We start from the raw sequence: 17234 nt of genomic DNA, 5'->3' as shown, positions 1-17234 counted from the left end.
CAGCGCCATCAGCCCGCTACCTCCCATAGCCACCTCTTCCTACCATCATGTATCCACCTCAAGTATACACACTCTCAGTAAAAGAGTTAACCTGCAGCCCTCTCTCAGCCATATCCGCATTCTCCAAAAACTTCAACTGCATCCACACCAAATGCCCCTTGACACGATCCAACTCCGCCCTGATCTCCTTGACAGGTCTAACCATGTCATACAAATGACCCTGCTTATGTTCCTTGTCCCCAGACGGGTTCGGCGTAAACTTGTCGTAGTCCTCAAACGTAAGGATATTGTCGTCAGGATCGGCGTGGAACAGCGACCTGAACACCTCGGTGTTGGTAGTCGCGCGCTCGGTCCATTCGTCCCAAAGTTTGGATGACAGAGGGTCAGAGACAAAGTCTGCTTCGGCGCCGGGCATGGGGTCGTTTGGTGAGTTCTCGCCGGGGGGCTGCGCGTTGGGGTCGTCGGCGGCGTTGAGGGATTGGGGTGGGAGGAGGCCGAGATGTTCGCGCCACAAGCTGCTGCGGAGTTCGTGGGCGAGTTTTGCGGCTTTGTAGGGCTTGCCGTCCATTTCGATGTCGATTTCCGCGGTGTCTTGTAGGACGATGGATAGTTCGGAATCGTGGAAGCCCAATTGGGAGCGGTCGTTGATGTTGGAGGATCCGCAGATCACGGTTTTGTCGTCGACGATGCAGATTTTGGCGTGGATGTAGAGTTCCTCTTGGAAGAAGTGCTCTTTCTCCTCTTCTTCTTCGCCTTCCCAGGCTTCCTCGCTGGGCTTCTTTTCCGTAAGCATCGCGTCGTCGGCAATCGAGTCTGGGTCAATAACACCACCCTGGTCGCCTTTGCCCACATCTTCCTCCTCATCCATGTACGCTTTCCTCATCTCAGCGGCTTTGCGTCGTGCCTCGTCTCCTCCCTCTTCCGGCGGTGCTTCCAGCTCGTCAATCTCAGCTGCTTCCAGATCCATGTACGACTTCCCGGACTTCTTCTCGCGCTCTTTAAGCGTGGGAGTGACATTGATACGGTCGTATGAACGAAGATTGAAGAAGAAGATGTACTTTTCTGGATCGACACCAGCCTTTTTGATCTGTCCGTAGATGCTTTCTTCTCCTCGGCAGATACTCTTGAATTGATAGTCCATGATAGCTCGTGTTCCAGCGGCGGCCTGATCTCGAAGATCTCCCGCGAATCCTGGGATTGCTGGAATGACAACGACGATCTTGAAGTTGCGCTGCTCTTTAGCTGCTGAAACGACGGCATCGACCATTGCAGCTCCGATCTGATTGTGGACAGGGCTCTGGTCGTGTTTACCCGTTGCCGTGATGAAAAATTGATTCTCAATGTAGACGTAGTGTTGCGCGTTACGGATGACCTCGCAGTATGCGTTCTGGATACTCTGCTCATGAGGATCAATGCCCATACTCCAGTCGCCGCTACTTCTGACTAATTGCGCGTGTACAGTTCCACGGTTGTCGAGGTTCTTGCTGTTCAGCTGCGTGAGGGGATGGTGCACATATTGGCCAACAGGGAACTTGGGCCGCTGCACTCCGATCAGGTCTTCGTCGGCGCCTTCACGTCCTTCCATGGTGAGCCAATCGTATCTCTCGTCACGCTTGTACTTTTCTCGCTTCACGAAGTTCCATCGCAAGACGAAATGCTCAGCGATGTCGTAAACCGCTGGGCCAATGACACCCATTGCGACATCGTGCCATGGCATGCGACCGAACTCCAGTTTGTTCAGCTTGTTCGATTTCCAGTCGTCAACACTCTCAAAATCCATGATACGGTTATTGTTGTAATCCTGACCCGGGAAGATTTGGTTTTGAACACCAGACGGGTGGGCATCGGCAAGCGGGTGCTGCTTGTCGTCCCATCGGCCGTAACACAAGTCCAGTCCACCGATGAAGGCCATGGCATAGTCGATGACGATGAACTTCTCGTGATGCGCCCAGTAGAATGTCATGTCTGAAGCATTCTCGAAAACGTTGTGGTCAGGATGTCTCATCACCTTGATGTTTCCGTACCCAGGTTCGCCTTCTTCAAACAGGCCCATGAGTGCCTTCTTGGTGTGCTGGCTGTTGCACGTGAGAGCCGCAGAAACCTGAGTAAGTATAAGCTGCTGTTTATTTGACGCAGATTGATGACCTCACCTCCTTGTACACGGAAACATAGATTTTCACACCAGCCGCTGCACGGCGCTTGAGTACTTGGTCCAGTCGAAATTGCTGGTTGTAGTAGGGTGGTCGCTTCAGGAAGAGCTCGGGGCTGAGCCACCAGTCCGCAATGTAGATGGTCTCTTTGGCTTGCTCCAATGCCTCGGCAACGGCCCAGAAGTAATCCCTACCATCGACATACCACTTCACCAAGTTGTTGTCGCGCTCTGGTGCAAAGCTATGGAAGCGGTGGTTCTCCGCGATCTTGCTCCTCTTGGCGTCCGTCTCCTTCTCATGCTCCTCGTCGTGGCGATGGTTGGCATTGAATAGGTTGGTGAACTTGCCGACCTTATGCTTGATGTGCACAGCCTTAATATGCGCACCTCGTAACTTGGTGTGCTCGAGCTTTTGCTCAATCTCCTCAATCTTCTCAGAAGCGCGATGATTGAAGGGGTGGAAGAGCTTCTTGAGGCCCTTCTCTTGGGAAGGCATATTGGCGACCGTGCGCAGCGATCAGCAATCGCGCGGGGTAGCGATGATAGAGATGGTGAGGCTGGAGATGGAGGCTGAGGAGTGAGGCGTAGGCGACGGAGAGGCGATCGGTCGCGTGCACTGGTCTTGTACTGACCCACAAGGATGGAATAACCTGTATTCACTGTGCTGCACTTGGCAGGTAAATAGGCATGGCGCGATCTCAGCCGCCGGAGGGACCGATTGGTGACGTCATTGGCGACTAGCCTTTCCGAGCAATAGCGATCATGCACCTCCCTCAAGCGTCCATCGCGGCTGAGGCTGCAATCAGCCCGGGGGCTGGGAATAACAACCCGAAAGCGATCCAGCACTGGGTTCCTGATGCCACTACCATAGCACTACAAGAAGCTTGTCTCTTCGGTAAAACCAATTGATCAGATTCAGCATGCGCGATATCATGACCATGGGAGTTATTTTTACCCCGCGTAGTCGGCCCTCCGGCTGCTTCATCCCACCACTTCCGAAACTAAGCGCGTCCGCGCGGCAGAAAAGACTAGTATGCAGCGCATCAGCCGAGAGAAAAGTCTGATGAACTGGGGGCTTTGACAAAGAGGAACGAGTAGGTTCAAGTGCGTCTTCAAGACATCGTGAGATGGATCCCATGAGCTACCCATGGCGCTACAAGTCACGCTATCTGGAAACTGGAGACGCAATAATACCTAGGTACCACAAACAAGCATTTACGATGAAGAGTCAGAACTATGTCCATAGCCCTGATCCAACAGTAACCTCATCAGTTCGCCGAAAGCCTCCGGCAAATGATATCCTACATCAACAGCCGTCAAACATTGCTTCTAATACATACCGAGTCATAAACGTCGTTAGTCGTAAATCATCAATCCTAGGATGACCATCCCAAAGACCACTACGAAGACGCCGCGCTCCAAGAACTCATGAATGGGAGATGAATAGGCGGTGGTTGTAGCAGAATGGCAGTCGATCAAGCAACAACAACGACCGGCCAGCCGTCTTCCCAATCAAGATAGTTATATCCAAAGAAGAACTGATCAGCTGCGTAGCCAACGCTGGGACGAACTGCATCAACGTTAGCTTGGTCTCAACTTATCGTTACCAGTCTTTCACTTACCATAGTGATAGTACAACACGGTCCTCCCATTCTCAGGGTTGACCATAACGCCCTGTCCACCAGGTGCATAGATATCGCCGTGGCTAGCAAGGATAGTCGTACCACCGTTCTCCTCGAGACAACTCTTTCCTTCCTGATCATAGAAAGGCCCAGTAGGAACTTCCGAGCGGCATACAACAACGTGGTATACCTGACCCTCAGGAGCAAGACCTCCTGGAGTTTCTGGCGTATTGCAACACATACCCACGCTGTAGACCATGTAGTAAAAGTCCTTCTCTTTCCACATGATAGCGCCCTCAGCGACAGTAGCCCCGTAAGTACTATTCCGCACCATGTTGTTGATACGGTTATTTTGCTCGGCCCACCCGCCAAAAGCCATGAGGTCATCATGTGGGAAAAGCTCGACCTGGAAGATGTCGTCCCAGAAGGAGCCGAAGGTGAAGTAGATGGGGTCTTTGGGCGTCTCTTGGAAGACAAAGGGGTCGATGAGGTTGTACTTGTCGGATAGGGGGAGGCCGATGTCGCCGTGGTCTTGCCAGCTACCCGGCTCGAGGGACTGCGATGTTGCGACGCCGATGGAGGAGTTTTGGAGACCGATTCGGGAGACGGAGTAGTGGCAGTAGAAGGTGTCGCCTCGCTTCATTACTGAAGGCGCCTGTTGTGTTGGTTAGGATGGTGCGTGGCTGATTAAGGTCTAGTAGAGGGATGATGAACTCACCCAGATGTCTTGATCCGGATGGACCTGGATGCTGGTACCGTTTTGTAACAACGCGCCTTCATATTCCCATGGTCCTCCCAGGAATGGCGCACTAGCAATGGCAATGTTGCCGCTAGTCGAGAAACGCCAGTACTTATTGTTCTCATATATGACACTAGGGTCATGAATCCAAGAGCAGTTGCCGCGACATGGCTCTGGGTCGGGATAGTAGCCATCAGTTGTAGGACTGCCAGCTTGAGGGTCCTGAGGATTAGGATCAGGATTAGGATCTGGCTGAGGACGCGGTACGGGAACTGGGTTTGCGGCTGCGCTCTGTGTGAGGAATGGAATGAAGGTAGCGCTGGTGATCAGGAGCGCAGTAAGGAGTGCAGTCGTAAACCTTGCCGGTCCTGAGTCTCGGATGGTGTTTCCAAAGTGCCTCATGATCGAAGATGAGTAGTAGTAGCAAGTATTGAATTCTATGGGTGTCGAAGGAATAGATGCTCAATCGCAGATTTTATACAAGGAAGGTGAAGTACGTCAGGAGTCACGAACCGACACTTGGAGTCGAAGGCAGCTTCGTTTGCAACCACAATAGAGGGCTGACGGACCTTCCTGTTTCCGACGCTCACGATGTAAACGGCGGTGGGATTGGCTTCGAAAAGTGTGGTTCTCATGACCAGGGTACATGTAAAGGTTGTAGAATGTGAGTGGGGATTGGTCGGCGGAACTCTCGTGCGAGCCCCCACGACCAGCTTTCATTGTGTGAAGAGCGCATAATTCCATCATGGGACGTATTTTCCTGAACTAGAAGCGTCAGATGTTCTCTTCAAGCCCCCGAGCTTCGGCCTCGTATATACAGCGGTGAGGGAGTGGTGGCAAGCAAAGCCTAGGCCGGTAGCAGTACCCCGTCCGCGATGGAGCGCATGAAGAGAGTCGTGTGACATCGTCGAGCGTCTTTTGTTCGAGCACCGTGGACCTATTGCCTGTAAGCACGCAACATTTGGAGGTCGTGTACGTATTCGGATACGTGAAGTGCCGATGCTATCACGATCTCTGCGACACCGTTGGCCGATGTACCGCTTGAGTAGTACCAGTGATGTCAGGGGCTGTCCCCTCTCTACACTTTGTGCGCTGGAGACGCGATCTTCGCGGACTAGTTCCGATGCGTTGCCTTATCTGGTACCGACACTTGAGTGGAACGTTGCTCCACCAGATCCAGTGGCCGCCATTGCAGCCGAACCAAGGCCAAACGTTTCATTTGCTCCGCGATACTGGTATTGCCACATGGAAGTCCTTAATTCTCGATAATGACACCTCTAATCGTCATTAGTATGCTATGTGGTCGTATTGACACGTACCGGATTTGAGTCAAACCCTCTGGTCGGGCGCAACGTGGCAACAGCCACAACATCGTCGCCGTGTGACGATACATACTCTTGTAGCCAACCCTATCCATTTCGCATTCCGAAGTAATCATGTCGAGGTATACTCCTGTTGTTACATATTGTAGTACCCATGGTATCAGTGTTAGTGTAAGGTAACCATCCTTACTGCAGTATCAATGAGCAAGACGTGTATCAACATGAAGATCTGCTAATGCAGTGTAGTGTTGGAACGAATCTTGTTATTCGGCATTGGTCGTGCAAAGGCTCTGCACGAGAACCACACACTTGGCTACCTGCCTCTTTCGGTTTTGCATCCCTATCTTACCTGCTCTTTGCCGGTGCCTAGTTGGGCGCCTTGTAGCCTTCGACGTCGGTGCTGTTACTCCAACTCTCAAACTTCTTGACACTTTCGTTGTAGGTTTCAAGCTTCTTATTGAGAAGGCTGTACGCGTCGGTTCCAACTACGCATCGGATAGGCGGGTCGTCCATGACGGCCAAGTCGTAGAACACCTTGGCAGCCTTAGCCGGGTCTATGAGGAGTTTGTTAGCGGTCGTTCGGTATGTAACAGTTTGACCATGACGTACCTCCTGCTTGAGAGCCATGGCGCCCTTCAGCCTGCTTCTTGGGGTCGACGTGTGCGTATGCTGGGTTCGAGATCTCGCCGAAGTCCATACTGCGGCCTGACCAGTCGGTTCGGAAACCACCGGGCTCAATGCAAGTGAACTTGATTCCCCACTCAGGCTTCACTTCTTTCGAAATGGCCTCTGTGAATCCTTCAACGGCCCATTTGCTGGCACAGTAGATGGAGAAGTTAGGAACACCTAGTGACCATCAGCAGTGAAGACAAGAATGGATTAGATTTAAGCTCACCAATCTGACCGCCGATTGACGTCACTTGTTGGATGACACCTCCAGACTTCAAATCTCGCATAGTCTCCATGGCCTTTCTTGTTACATCAATGAGGCCAAAGAAGTTGATCTCCATCTGTTGTCTGATTTGCTTCTCCGACAAGGTCTCAAAGGGCCCGTTCAGGCCGTATCCAGCGTTGTTGCAAACCACGTCGATCTTCTTGAACTTCTTGATAGCCGCATCGAACGCATTGTCGATGGATTCTTTCTTGGTTACGTCAAGATCCACGAGCAGACTGTTCGAATCGTTGGCACCCTCGAAAGATAGCTTGGAAGAGTTGCGTGCGGTAGTGACAACGTAGTCACCCTTTTGCAAAACAACCTTGACGAATTCTTCGCCAAAGCCAGTGGAGCAGCCAGTGATGAGGAAAACGCGGGGTGCCATGATGACAATGCTAAGACGAGAATTTGAGGGGTGGTGATTTAGAATGATATGCAAACGTTGCAATAAGCCTCCTGTCCGTTGCAGTGGCTCTTCATATACCTAGAGGATAGACGACGTTAAGTGCGGCCAGTGTCATTACGTCAGAATGCATCAAAGGTAAGCGTAGGGTGTTGGCGGAGTTGAACCGGCAGCGACTAAGGATGGGCGAGTCGCTCTAGATCTGCCATATACCATGTTGGCAACGTCTGCAGACCCGCGACGGTAGCTTGTTCGAGAACATAGTGGGTGACGTCGGCCTACATGGCAACGGTATCTCCGGCTAGGACCGTCGTGCATCTGATCCACATGCCGTGTTCATGATGCTTCGAGATAGCATTGCCTGGAGAAGATATTTAGAGCCTTGAAAAGCGCTGAAGAGAGTTCACGGAGATGAAGCGGCGAAGTCGATGTGAAGCTTTTGTTGGCACGACCGCACCTTCTCATTGCGGGGCGTCTTGCATGAGGCGGCAAAACGCGCTCGACTCAAGCAGACAGATAACTGTGATGAGTCGAGAAGATACGGTACAATTGAAATATCGAGCACTTGCGCGTGGAGGGTGGAGATGACTGACTGGTGTCAGGCTGAAAGAGGATGTTTAATGGGAAGGAACGCGTGACGGAAGGAGACTAGCGCGACGCGAATTGGTGTCGCGAAACTGGTGCCCCTCGAAGCGCTCACCGCAGCAACAGCCCAAACAATACACCCTCCATATACCCACTTCGAATACCCCCTCTTACGCTGCATTGAAGTTCTTTTTGTAGCGATTGGTTACTCTCTGCCCAGAAAGTCACATAATACACCATGGCCGAGGTCATCAGAGACGAGGAGGTGCGCAGGCGCGTGCGTCTTGCGCAAGAGTTCCTCGACCCAGGTACGTCAAGCCGACTGTGGGGAGGATAGCAATGCTAATTATGGTGTAGATGATGTCTCCAGACGAAGGTATGCCGCAGCCATCTACACTATAGAGCGCGCACTGACCGCTTCAGCTACCGCGCAGACATTCTGGTGATGCTCAACCGAGGACTACGAAGACTCACAGTAAGTGTTATATGCTGCAAGCGTCTACGCATACTTACTGTGTTCAGGTCAGCATAGACGAGATCCGCTCACATAACCGTGAACTCGCCGACGGCCTCCTCAACTCGCCCTTCGAATTCACAGAAGCCTTCGACCGCGCCCTCAAAGACGTTGTACGCACATTCACCGACCGACCCAAGTCCGAGACAAGCGACGATGTGGTATACTATTGCGCGTATATTGGCAGCTTCGGCGAGTACTCGTGCAACCCGCGTACTCTGGGCTCAAACCAGCTGAACCACATGGTGTCGCTCGAGGGAATCGTCACCAAGACGTCTCTTGTGCGGCCCAAGGTGGTCAAGAGCGTGCACTACAACGAGAACAAGCAAAAGTTCCATTCGCGAGAGTACAGAGATCAGACCATGACTACCGGCGCTGCGAGTACGAGCGTCTACCCGACGGACGATGGCGAGGGCAACCCACTCGTCACTGAGTACGGCTACTGCATCTACCGCGACCACCAGACCATTTCCATCCAAGAAATGCCTGAGCGTGCCCCTGCTGGTCAGCTACCGCGCTCCGTCGATGTCATCTTGGACGATGACTTGGTAGATCGGGTGAAGCCGGGAGACCGCATACAGATGGTCGGCATATACCGCTCACTCGGTAATCGCAACGCTGGTGCCGGGAGCTCGACTTTCCGCACCCTAATCCTAGCGAACAACGTTATCCTCCTCTCTTCCAAGTCCGGTGGTGGCATTGCCCAGGTTTCTATCACCGATACCGATATCCGCAACATCAACAAAATATCCAAGAACAGGCGCGTCTTCGAACTGCTGTCGCAATCACTGGCTCCATCTATCTACGGACATGACTATATCAAGAAGGCGATTCTGCTGCTCCTCCTGGGAGGACAAGAGAAGAACCTCGAGAACGGCACTCATTTGAGAGGAGACATCAATATCCTCATGGTCGGTGATCCCTCAACTGCCAAGTCGCAACTGTTGCGTTTCGTTCTGAATACCGCCCCGCTTGCCATCGCTACAACGGGTCGCGGTTCGTCTGGTGTCGGTCTCACGGCAGCTGTCACCTCGGACAAGGAGACGGGCGAGCGACGTCTCGAGGCTGGTGCCATGGTTCTCGCTGACCGTGGTGTCGTCTGTATTGATGAATTCGACAAAATGTCCGATGTCGATCGAGTAGCTATCCACGAAGTCATGGAGCAACAGACCGTTACCATCGCCAAAGCCGGCATCCATACATCGCTCAATGCTCGTTGCAGTGTCATCGCAGCTGCCAATCCCATCTTCGGTCAGTACGATATCCACAAGGATCCGCATCGCAACATTGCTCTTCCGGATTCTCTACTATCGCGTTTCGATTTGCTGTTCGTTGTAACAGACGACATCGAAGATGCACGCGACCGTCAAATCTCTGAGCATGTCCTACGTATGCACCGTTACCGCCAGGCTGGTACTGAGGAGGGTGCACCGGTTCGCGAGGAGGGATCTCAGCTGCTTGGTGTTGGTCTTGAGACCGACGCTGATGCAAATCGTCCGACGGAAGTCTACGAGAAATTCAACCCCATGTTACATTCCGGCGTTACAATCACCGTCGGACGTGGTGCAAACCGAAGGACGGAAGTCCTCAGCATACCCTTCATCAAGAAATACATTCAATATGCTAAGCGCGAGAAGCCAATCCTTACGAAAGGCGCTGCGGATCATATTGTAGCAACATACTCTGCACTACGAAACGACGAGCTAGACGCTGGTACCCGCCGTACTTCCCCCATCACCGCACGTACTCTCGAAACACTCATCCGTCTTTCCACCGCCCATGCAAAGGCACGTTTATCGAAGCGGGTAGAGCAGAAAGATGCAGACGTCGCAGAGCAGATCCTCCGTTTTGCCTTGTTCAAAGAGGTCGTCGAGGACGACCGCCGCAAGCGAAGACGGACAGTCCGCGATCCAGACGCTATGTCTACAGACGGAGAATCGTCCGGCGGCGACGACGAAGACGGTGATGAGCAAGAAGCCACACAATCTCGCCGCACCGGTGGGCCATCGACCCGCAGGCAGCGTACAGAAACCACGCGCACTCCTGCAGCCGAAGAGGAAGGCGGCGAGGAAGAAGACAACGAGGACCTTTACAATGTCACGCCGAAGACCCAACGCACGACTGATCGTACACAGTCCTCTCGCGCCGGTCAATCGTCGCAGGTCAGCGCTGCTTCTTCACGACCCGAATCGCAACTACCCGCTACACAAACCGAGTCGCAGGAATCGCAGAGCATTACATCGGCACGTCTGCAGGTGTTCCAAACAGCGCTTGGTCAGCTCATCGACGGTCCGCTGTTTGCAAACGATGCTGCAGATGTCGAGCCGCTGGTTGCCGCTGTAAACGCAAGACTCGGTGGAGGTAATGGACGCGAGGCGTTTGACGAAGATGAGGCCGAGAAGGCACTTGAAGCTCTGAGCGAGAGGAACAAGATCATGTACTCTGGAGGTATTGTGTATAAGATTTAGAGGGCCTGACTGGATTGAATACATGATCGAATGTGGATATGACGCGATGATTATTAATTTTGTTGTCAGTCCGGAGTCTCATGGCGTTTTTGATCGGAATTCGGATTCATTGGCGCGATTCAACGATTCGTTACTTCAAATGCGAAGAGTTACTCGATATAAGCATGATCAAGTGTTGAGTTCTGAAACTTGACCAACATTCCTAACCCCGTTTTCTCACGATGTTTACCGCCGGTTAGACAAGACACATCTAGGACTAGAACGCTCGGTTGCTGACAACCCCCAATAAGGGTTCTAGCAAATAGGACCGGAATGATGGGGGGCCAAGATGGAATGAGGCACCCCAGCCTTGTACACCCCGAACATAAATGGACACTGTTTGTTGGTCGTTTAAAATCTTGCTTGACCTCCGTCCTTGTTGGCTGACATCTTTTCATAAACAGCTTCGCGAATCGGCGAATGTACCAACCATGCGCCTCACCGTTCCCCTCTTCATCTTGTTCACATCCGCTACTATACGCGCCTCACCCGACACACGCGCATGCTACGCCGCCTCCAACTCAATCGCGCCCAACCACCACCCCTGCATCTCACCAACAACCCAATCCATCTCCCACTGCTGCTCAACCACCGACACCTGCCTCGGCGACACCCTCTGCCTGAGCCAATTCGGCACCCTCTACGTCGGCAGCTGCACGATCAGAGACTGGAAGGACGGCGCGAACGGAAAAGGGTCGTGTCCCAAATACTGCGCTAGCGAGGGAAACGATATCGGACTGTGCAGTTGGGACAACGGCTGGGAATTTTGCTGCGGTTTGCTGGGGAAAGGGAGTGAGGAGTGTTGTAAAGGGGAGAGGTTCACGTTGCATGGGAATACGACGAGTGAGTTTGTGGTTCAGAGACCTTGGGGTGTGGATGCTGTGGCCGAGGGAAGCGCTTCTTCTTCTTCGACTCTGAATCCGACTGCATCATCGGTCTCGTCGCAATGCCCTACTCTCCCCGCCAACGCAACCGATGACGGTAGTAGCGAAGATGACAAGATCCCCGTCTCCCAAATTGGTCTGGGTGTTGGCCTCGGCATACCTCTGCTCATCGCGCTTGGTCTGCTTTTTTCGGAGAACAGGAAACCCCGGCATGTGGAAGCGAGGTTGGAGATGTCTCGAGGTGAGTTGGTGGTCGGACATGCGGGGTATGCAGCTTCGAATGAAGGCAAGCCTGGCACGTATGTGGGCGTCGAGACCCACGAGGTTGATGGTTTGGAACAAAGGAATGAGCTTTCGTCTGACAGACCACTGTATGAGTTGGCGCATGGTGGCAGATAGCTTTCATGATACATAATGCATCATGCCTGCAAGCAAGGGTGGATACGCAATGGAAACAAGGTCGTCGATGTTTATTTCATTCATTGGTCATATCATCATCTCTTTGTACATCCGAATATGCCCTATTCCTTTATACAGGAGAGTCCTGCTTGGCAAACTGCCTCGCGAGTGCCTCAATGCTATCTACAATCCTCTTGAACTCATCCTTCTGCTCTCCAGCAAGCTCTCCGCCATCCATGGCAGCATCGTCATCCTGGTTACCCCACTGGATCTCCATTGTGTTGAAGTCGACCTTGGTGTCTAGGCCGTAGACGTCCTTGCTGGGGTGCGAAGGGAAGCCGCGGAGTGTGGAGATGAGAGACATGAGCTCCTTGACGTCGTCTCTGTCATGGGATTAGTAAAGGGACTTTGGGATGAAGGGGACCGTGAGGGGCGTACTGTGGTACATCGCCCTTCTTCTCTGATGACTTGGAGTTGCCGTTGTAGTTGGACATGCGGATGCTGGCTGGGCGGTTGGGCTCGCCGATGACCTCGATCATGTGTGTGGGTGCGCCTGCGTATTATATCAGTACGAAAGCTTTGTTTGTTCCCAACTGATGAACTTACCGGAGAAGGGCTTGCTGAGAACGACCTGGAACTCTCCAGAAGGCGGGGGTGCGACCATGCGAGGCATCTTGATATGTAGTTTGTGTGGTTTGGTCTAACAAGTATAGAGAAGTTTGAAGCTTTCGAGTTACAAAGTGCGTAACTTGATAATCGTTTTAATTGAAGGTGATAGATGAAGTTTCAAGCGGGGTACGAAAGCGTGGTGAGGGGAGGTTTTGTAGCAAATGCCATATGCCATCATCGCATGCAGGTACCCACACTAGTTTTGTTCTTGATGTCATGATGAATCGCGGCTGCCGATGTGGACCGCGAAAGTTTCCCTTTCTTTTCTCCACCTTTGTGCGATGAGCCATCTCGATGGCGATGCGATGGGAATGTTGGTGCTCAAATTTTGCAGGCGATTCTGCTCAAGATCGTGTGTTGTCGCGTCGTCGCGTGACGCGTGCGCGTGAACACGGGGTATGACATCACCAGCCCTTCGCATGGCTCTACCCAACTTCGACACGCATTTGCTCGTGCTGATGCCTCTTTCTCGGAGGTACCGTCTCGACATCATGCAGCAGCACCTTTTCAGGCCCGTTCTAGCCGCATCAAAGAAGCTCGGTCCGACGAAGCTCTACAGCCTCCCCACATTGAATGACTGCTTTACCATCTCGATCAAATATTCCGGGCTCGTTTGGCTGACCTTGACTGGACAGCACAAGCTTCAAGATCATATCAGCCAGCTCTTTCGGAAGTTTCTTACCCACAACTCGATACACGTTGAGCTTCGTCTCAGTGTACGCATGTCTCTGTAGAAGATCAAGTACCACCGCAGTATTAACACGTACACATCCTCTGCCTCTTCCTATTCGAGCGCTTTCTCTAGACGTGGAAATGTGATCGCAGAGGTGGTGATAGTGATTGCAGAAGCGGCGAATAGACTGGCAAAGGTAGGCTGCATCGGGCTGTCGTGCTTGCGCGTCACCATTGTCTCTGCGAAGAGCTTTGCGCTGTCGCTTTTTCGACTGCAGAATGTTTCTCACTATTCCATCGATTTGACGATTCGCGTTCTGATGAGCCTCGTTGGAGAAGAATGGAGAAGATCCATGCAGGCAGTCGAGTTTCGCATAGACGCAAAGGTCCAGTGCTGCTAGCTCGCCGTCCTCGGCGACAGTAATGTGTTCAATCATGGCCAGCATTCGCGGAAAGAAGACGGTTCTGAATACATGCTGATGTCTCTCCAAGCGCTCATTCTGAGAGTAGATTTTCGAACGATGCAACGCCGTGCGCATCCTGTCTTTGAGATAGCCAGTGCAGGCTTTGGCGTTCCGTGGTGGATGTGCTTGAAGTAGCGCTAAGAAATCTTCATGTATGATATCTGTGGTTACGCGCAACGAGTAAGCAGAGCATCGTTTGCGCAAAGTAGCAACACACTCACCAACGGAAAATGGATCTTCATTAGACTGTCCATTGCAAGAAGACAGCAGCAGTTGTTCGAGCGTTGGAGCATCGAGGGAGGCAGTCCCACGTAACTGTCTGAAAGGCTGCCATAACTTGAGGTTGAAAGCACGATAGGCAACAGACTTTCGAAAGGTGTAAGGGATTCGCTGCTTGCTGACGTCTAGCTCTTTTTGCGTCGGGCCCCAGGTTGGCGTCATCGTCCCGACTAACTGTTCGTTTATGGGTATGTATACACCCATTATTTTCGGCGCGTGTTACATCGAACTTCGACCAAAGTGTATGTAGCCAAGTATGGGTGGTGGTGAGATTTTAGCACGACCCTTGATCGTGGGCGCCGACCGTGCCGCAATGCTGCACAGGGCAACTAAGCTGACTTGGGACTCCTTGATGTTTCACCCCGCAAAGCCTTACATTTGTTGCAACGTCTTGTTGCTGGCCTGTGAAGGCTATATTGAGAGCAGTGCTGCGTTGTCGATACAAACAGCGGGGTATGGGCTGTCGTCACGCGCGCTAGCTTAAATGGCAGCCAGTAAAGTTAACATTAACAGACCATAATGCATGCGCAACTCGGGGTACCTAGTCCAAACGATAAACTTTGTGACCGCTCAAAGCCAGCCTATGTTATCAGCAGATTACGGAACTGGTAGTCGATGACTATTAGGTATATTGAATCTGAACTGGACCTGTCTCACACTCGCGGCTTCCACCTTGCCACCAACCTACGGCCAATCATAGTGAGCTCATCTCAAATGATCTTCGCTTTGCCAGTTGACGGTTCATCCTCCTGTGCTATCGCACCTTCAACCCCATCGCCCTCAACCTTTCCTGGCTTCGAGAAGGCAGCACCAAGAAGATGAATCGGGTTGTTCATCCTTGACATCATAAGATAGAGCAGAGTAAGTCCTGTGACAACAACTTCGTCTCTCAGAGCCTCTGTAACCTCCTCTTCTGTCTTCTCAAAATAGAAGTTGCCGACTTGCTTCATCGCCCATAAATTGACGCTGAACTTGGCGATAGATTCCTGGGTCGCGGAGTTTATGCATACGAAATCCCAGACTTTCATGGTAGAGTTGGCTGTCCAGGTGATGGGAACGCCATCGAGCGCCTGCGAGAGATAGTTGTATTTGGTCTTCCAGCGTTTCAGTGGCTTCAGAATGACTTCTTGGCCATGAATGATGCAATCGCCACTGATTGAGAAACTGTCTAAACGTCGGAGTAGTGAGTCAGAGTGTGTCTTACATGTAGTACAACCAAACTTACGGACGGTGCCTTTGGCGATGATTGCGTGATCTGACGCGCGCTCGAAGCGCAACTGAGGCTTTGCCGGGCGAAAATGCTGAACGTAGAGCGGCGCGAGCTGTTGATCAGGGCCTTTAGAAGCTACTATGTTGCGGAACTTTGACCAGGCAAAATCGACTTGGAGAGTGAGACCGCTTGAGGATAGAGGGCCCGTGGACCCAACGGGCTCAGCGGGCTCAGCGAGCTCTTGCGATGCCCTTTTTGGCGGTTGAGAAGTGTTGGGAGGGAGTTTAGTATGGGTGAACATGATGTGCTAGTAGATGCCTGCTTTTTCGATGTTCGAATATGGAAGAAAGCAGTAAAACCGCGACTGTCGTTATAAATTTGAAAATTGTTAAAGCGCGGTCACTCGGAGGTGGTCAAACGGTGAGGTGAAGGTGAAGACGCGCACTTTGGAGAAGGGAAATGCAAACGCGCACTAGAGGTGATTTCGATGTGCGTGATATATGTATTGGAGTTTTCGTAGTGTAAACATCGTGCGTTTGTGTGCCTTGCCTAGCCACTCTTCTGGCTTTGGACGCCTGACCATGCCTCAATATTTCTTAGAATGGAATAGTGCTTAGCAGCACACGGCGATGTAATACAGCGCAGCACATCTTCAATACCGATAAAAGTATATGGGATGTCTTGCGAAGACACAGCTGAGGTGGCGCAGAATGTCGAAGTCTGATCTTGGTGTCGCTAAAAACTATCTGTATGGACAGGTCGTTGGACGAGGAAAGAGGCTGGGAGTGCAGTGGCAGGTGGGCCCACTTAAGTGAGATGTCGTCATAGCTCACGGCCACCACTCCGTCGACACCCACACCCCACTCAGCATGTCAGCATCTCCACGCTCGCAACGAGAAGAACGATTCTCAGTGTGCTATACGGCAGGTTGTGAAAGAGTTATGAAGATCATGGGGCGCCTATCAGCCGTAACGCATACCGTCGGTCAAAGCAGCCCAAGCGCGGGGGATGCACCGCGGACAGGAATTACTCTCCCCAGCACTCTCATCCGGCTATCAACCAGTATGGCACACTGACCTGCTCGCAGGTATCGCATCGGTTTCAATACACCTCGGAATCCTTCATACCAAGAAAGGAGCTTATCGACTATGCTGCATGACGCCGCCTCTTCCAGACTTCGACCGGCGTCATTACTCCACGCGAGGAAGATCTTCAGCAGGTATCGTGAGTAACTCAGTGGGATGTCTTCCGCGGACGGCTCAGACAGCAGTTTCGAGGCGGCTTCGAAGCGGCTCGCTTCTAACGCTGCGCTGTTTGAGTGAGTCGGCAATACGGCAACAGATGCCCTCTCGCAGTGCGAACCACAATTCTCGATCACTAAAACACACCAAACGATCGTGGTCTCACAGATTAATCAATGATGTTAGAGTACTTGGCTGTATCGCCGGGCGCACTGAGCCTCCATCCCGCTCGCGTCAAGGGATAGTTACCCGCATGATGTGCAGCGCGGCAACAGAGAGACCCAAGTATCGCCCAGTTCTGCCAACAAAGTTGAGTGCTTCTTTTAGCTGGGCCTATCGCGCGTCCAGAGAAAATCAAAATGCTGGGCGATACTCATAATCTCCCACGCCTGCAATGGGTGACGATTACTGATGATGCTCGTGCGGACGCGTCCCCAAGCCAAGTGTCGATCGGGATGCCACAGCTGCAGGATAAAGATCTGCAAAGGAGGCTCTGCTGTTGCGTTGTCGCAATGCACAACATCACTACTGGGTGTCGCGCTTTCATTGCCTAGCAGGGTTTGTTCTGTATTTGGCACAGCGGACTTGGCGGACTTGGCAGGGAAACTCTGTGCAGGGCCACTAATCTCCGCCAAATCGAG

At 52.2% G+C, this 17234-nt stretch overlaps 6 protein-coding genes across 6 annotated transcripts; 1 reads left to right on the top strand and 5 right to left on the bottom strand.

Annotated features, from left to right (window-relative positions):
- Positions 1-58: 58 nt before the first annotated feature.
- Positions 59-2645, bottom strand: J4E90_007673 (uncharacterized protein; the record flags this gene model as incomplete). Its single annotated transcript, XM_051437206.1, has 2 exons — positions 59-2101; positions 2151-2645. 2 exons carry the CDS (start codon positions 2643-2645, stop codon positions 59-61), a joined length of 2538 nt encoding a protein of 845 aa, XP_051288952.1.
- Positions 2646-3763: 1118 nt separating this feature from the next.
- Positions 3764-4912, bottom strand: J4E90_007672 (uncharacterized protein; the record flags this gene model as incomplete). The annotated part of the gene is made up of 2 exons (XM_051437205.1): positions 3764-4426; positions 4490-4912. 2 exons carry the CDS (start codon positions 4910-4912, stop codon positions 3764-3766), a joined length of 1086 nt encoding a protein of 361 aa, XP_051288951.1.
- Positions 4913-6198: 1286 nt separating this feature from the next.
- On the bottom strand, positions 6199-7151 carry J4E90_007671 (uncharacterized protein; the record flags this gene model as incomplete). The annotated part of the gene is made up of 3 exons (XM_051437204.1): positions 6199-6386; positions 6442-6678; positions 6728-7151. The coding sequence occupies 3 exons, from the start codon at positions 7149-7151 to the stop codon at positions 6199-6201; spliced, it is 849 nt and encodes a 282-aa protein (XP_051288950.1).
- An 841-nt stretch (positions 7152-7992) lies between these two features.
- Positions 7993-10736, top strand: J4E90_007670 (uncharacterized protein; the record flags this gene model as incomplete). Its single annotated transcript, XM_051437203.1, has 4 exons — positions 7993-8062; positions 8112-8130; positions 8178-8229; positions 8277-10736. 4 exons carry the CDS (start codon positions 7993-7995, stop codon positions 10734-10736), a joined length of 2601 nt encoding a protein of 866 aa, XP_051288949.1.
- A 1452-nt stretch (positions 10737-12188) lies between these two features.
- Positions 12189-12731, bottom strand: J4E90_007669 (uncharacterized protein; the record flags this gene model as incomplete). The annotated part of the gene is made up of 3 exons (XM_051437202.1): positions 12189-12441; positions 12497-12611; positions 12665-12731. The coding sequence occupies 3 exons, from the start codon at positions 12729-12731 to the stop codon at positions 12189-12191; spliced, it is 435 nt and encodes a 144-aa protein (XP_051288948.1).
- Positions 12732-14852: 2121 nt separating this feature from the next.
- J4E90_007668 (uncharacterized protein) lies at positions 14853-15653 on the bottom strand (the record flags this gene model as incomplete). Its single annotated transcript, XM_051437201.1, has 2 exons — positions 14853-15310; positions 15368-15653. The coding sequence occupies 2 exons, from the start codon at positions 15651-15653 to the stop codon at positions 14853-14855; spliced, it is 744 nt and encodes a 247-aa protein (XP_051288947.1).
- Positions 15654-17234: the final 1581 nt, after the last annotated feature.

Source organism: Alternaria incomplexa, assembly GCF_024043165.1.
Source record: "Alternaria incomplexa strain BMP 0042 chromosome Unknown scaffold_11, whole genome shotgun sequence".
In the NCBI taxonomy this organism is placed as follows: domain Eukaryota; kingdom Fungi; phylum Ascomycota; class Dothideomycetes; order Pleosporales; family Pleosporaceae; genus Alternaria; species Alternaria incomplexa.
The sequence above is the reverse complement of the archived record's forward strand: the minus strand, read 5'-3'. Positions and strand labels throughout refer to the sequence as shown.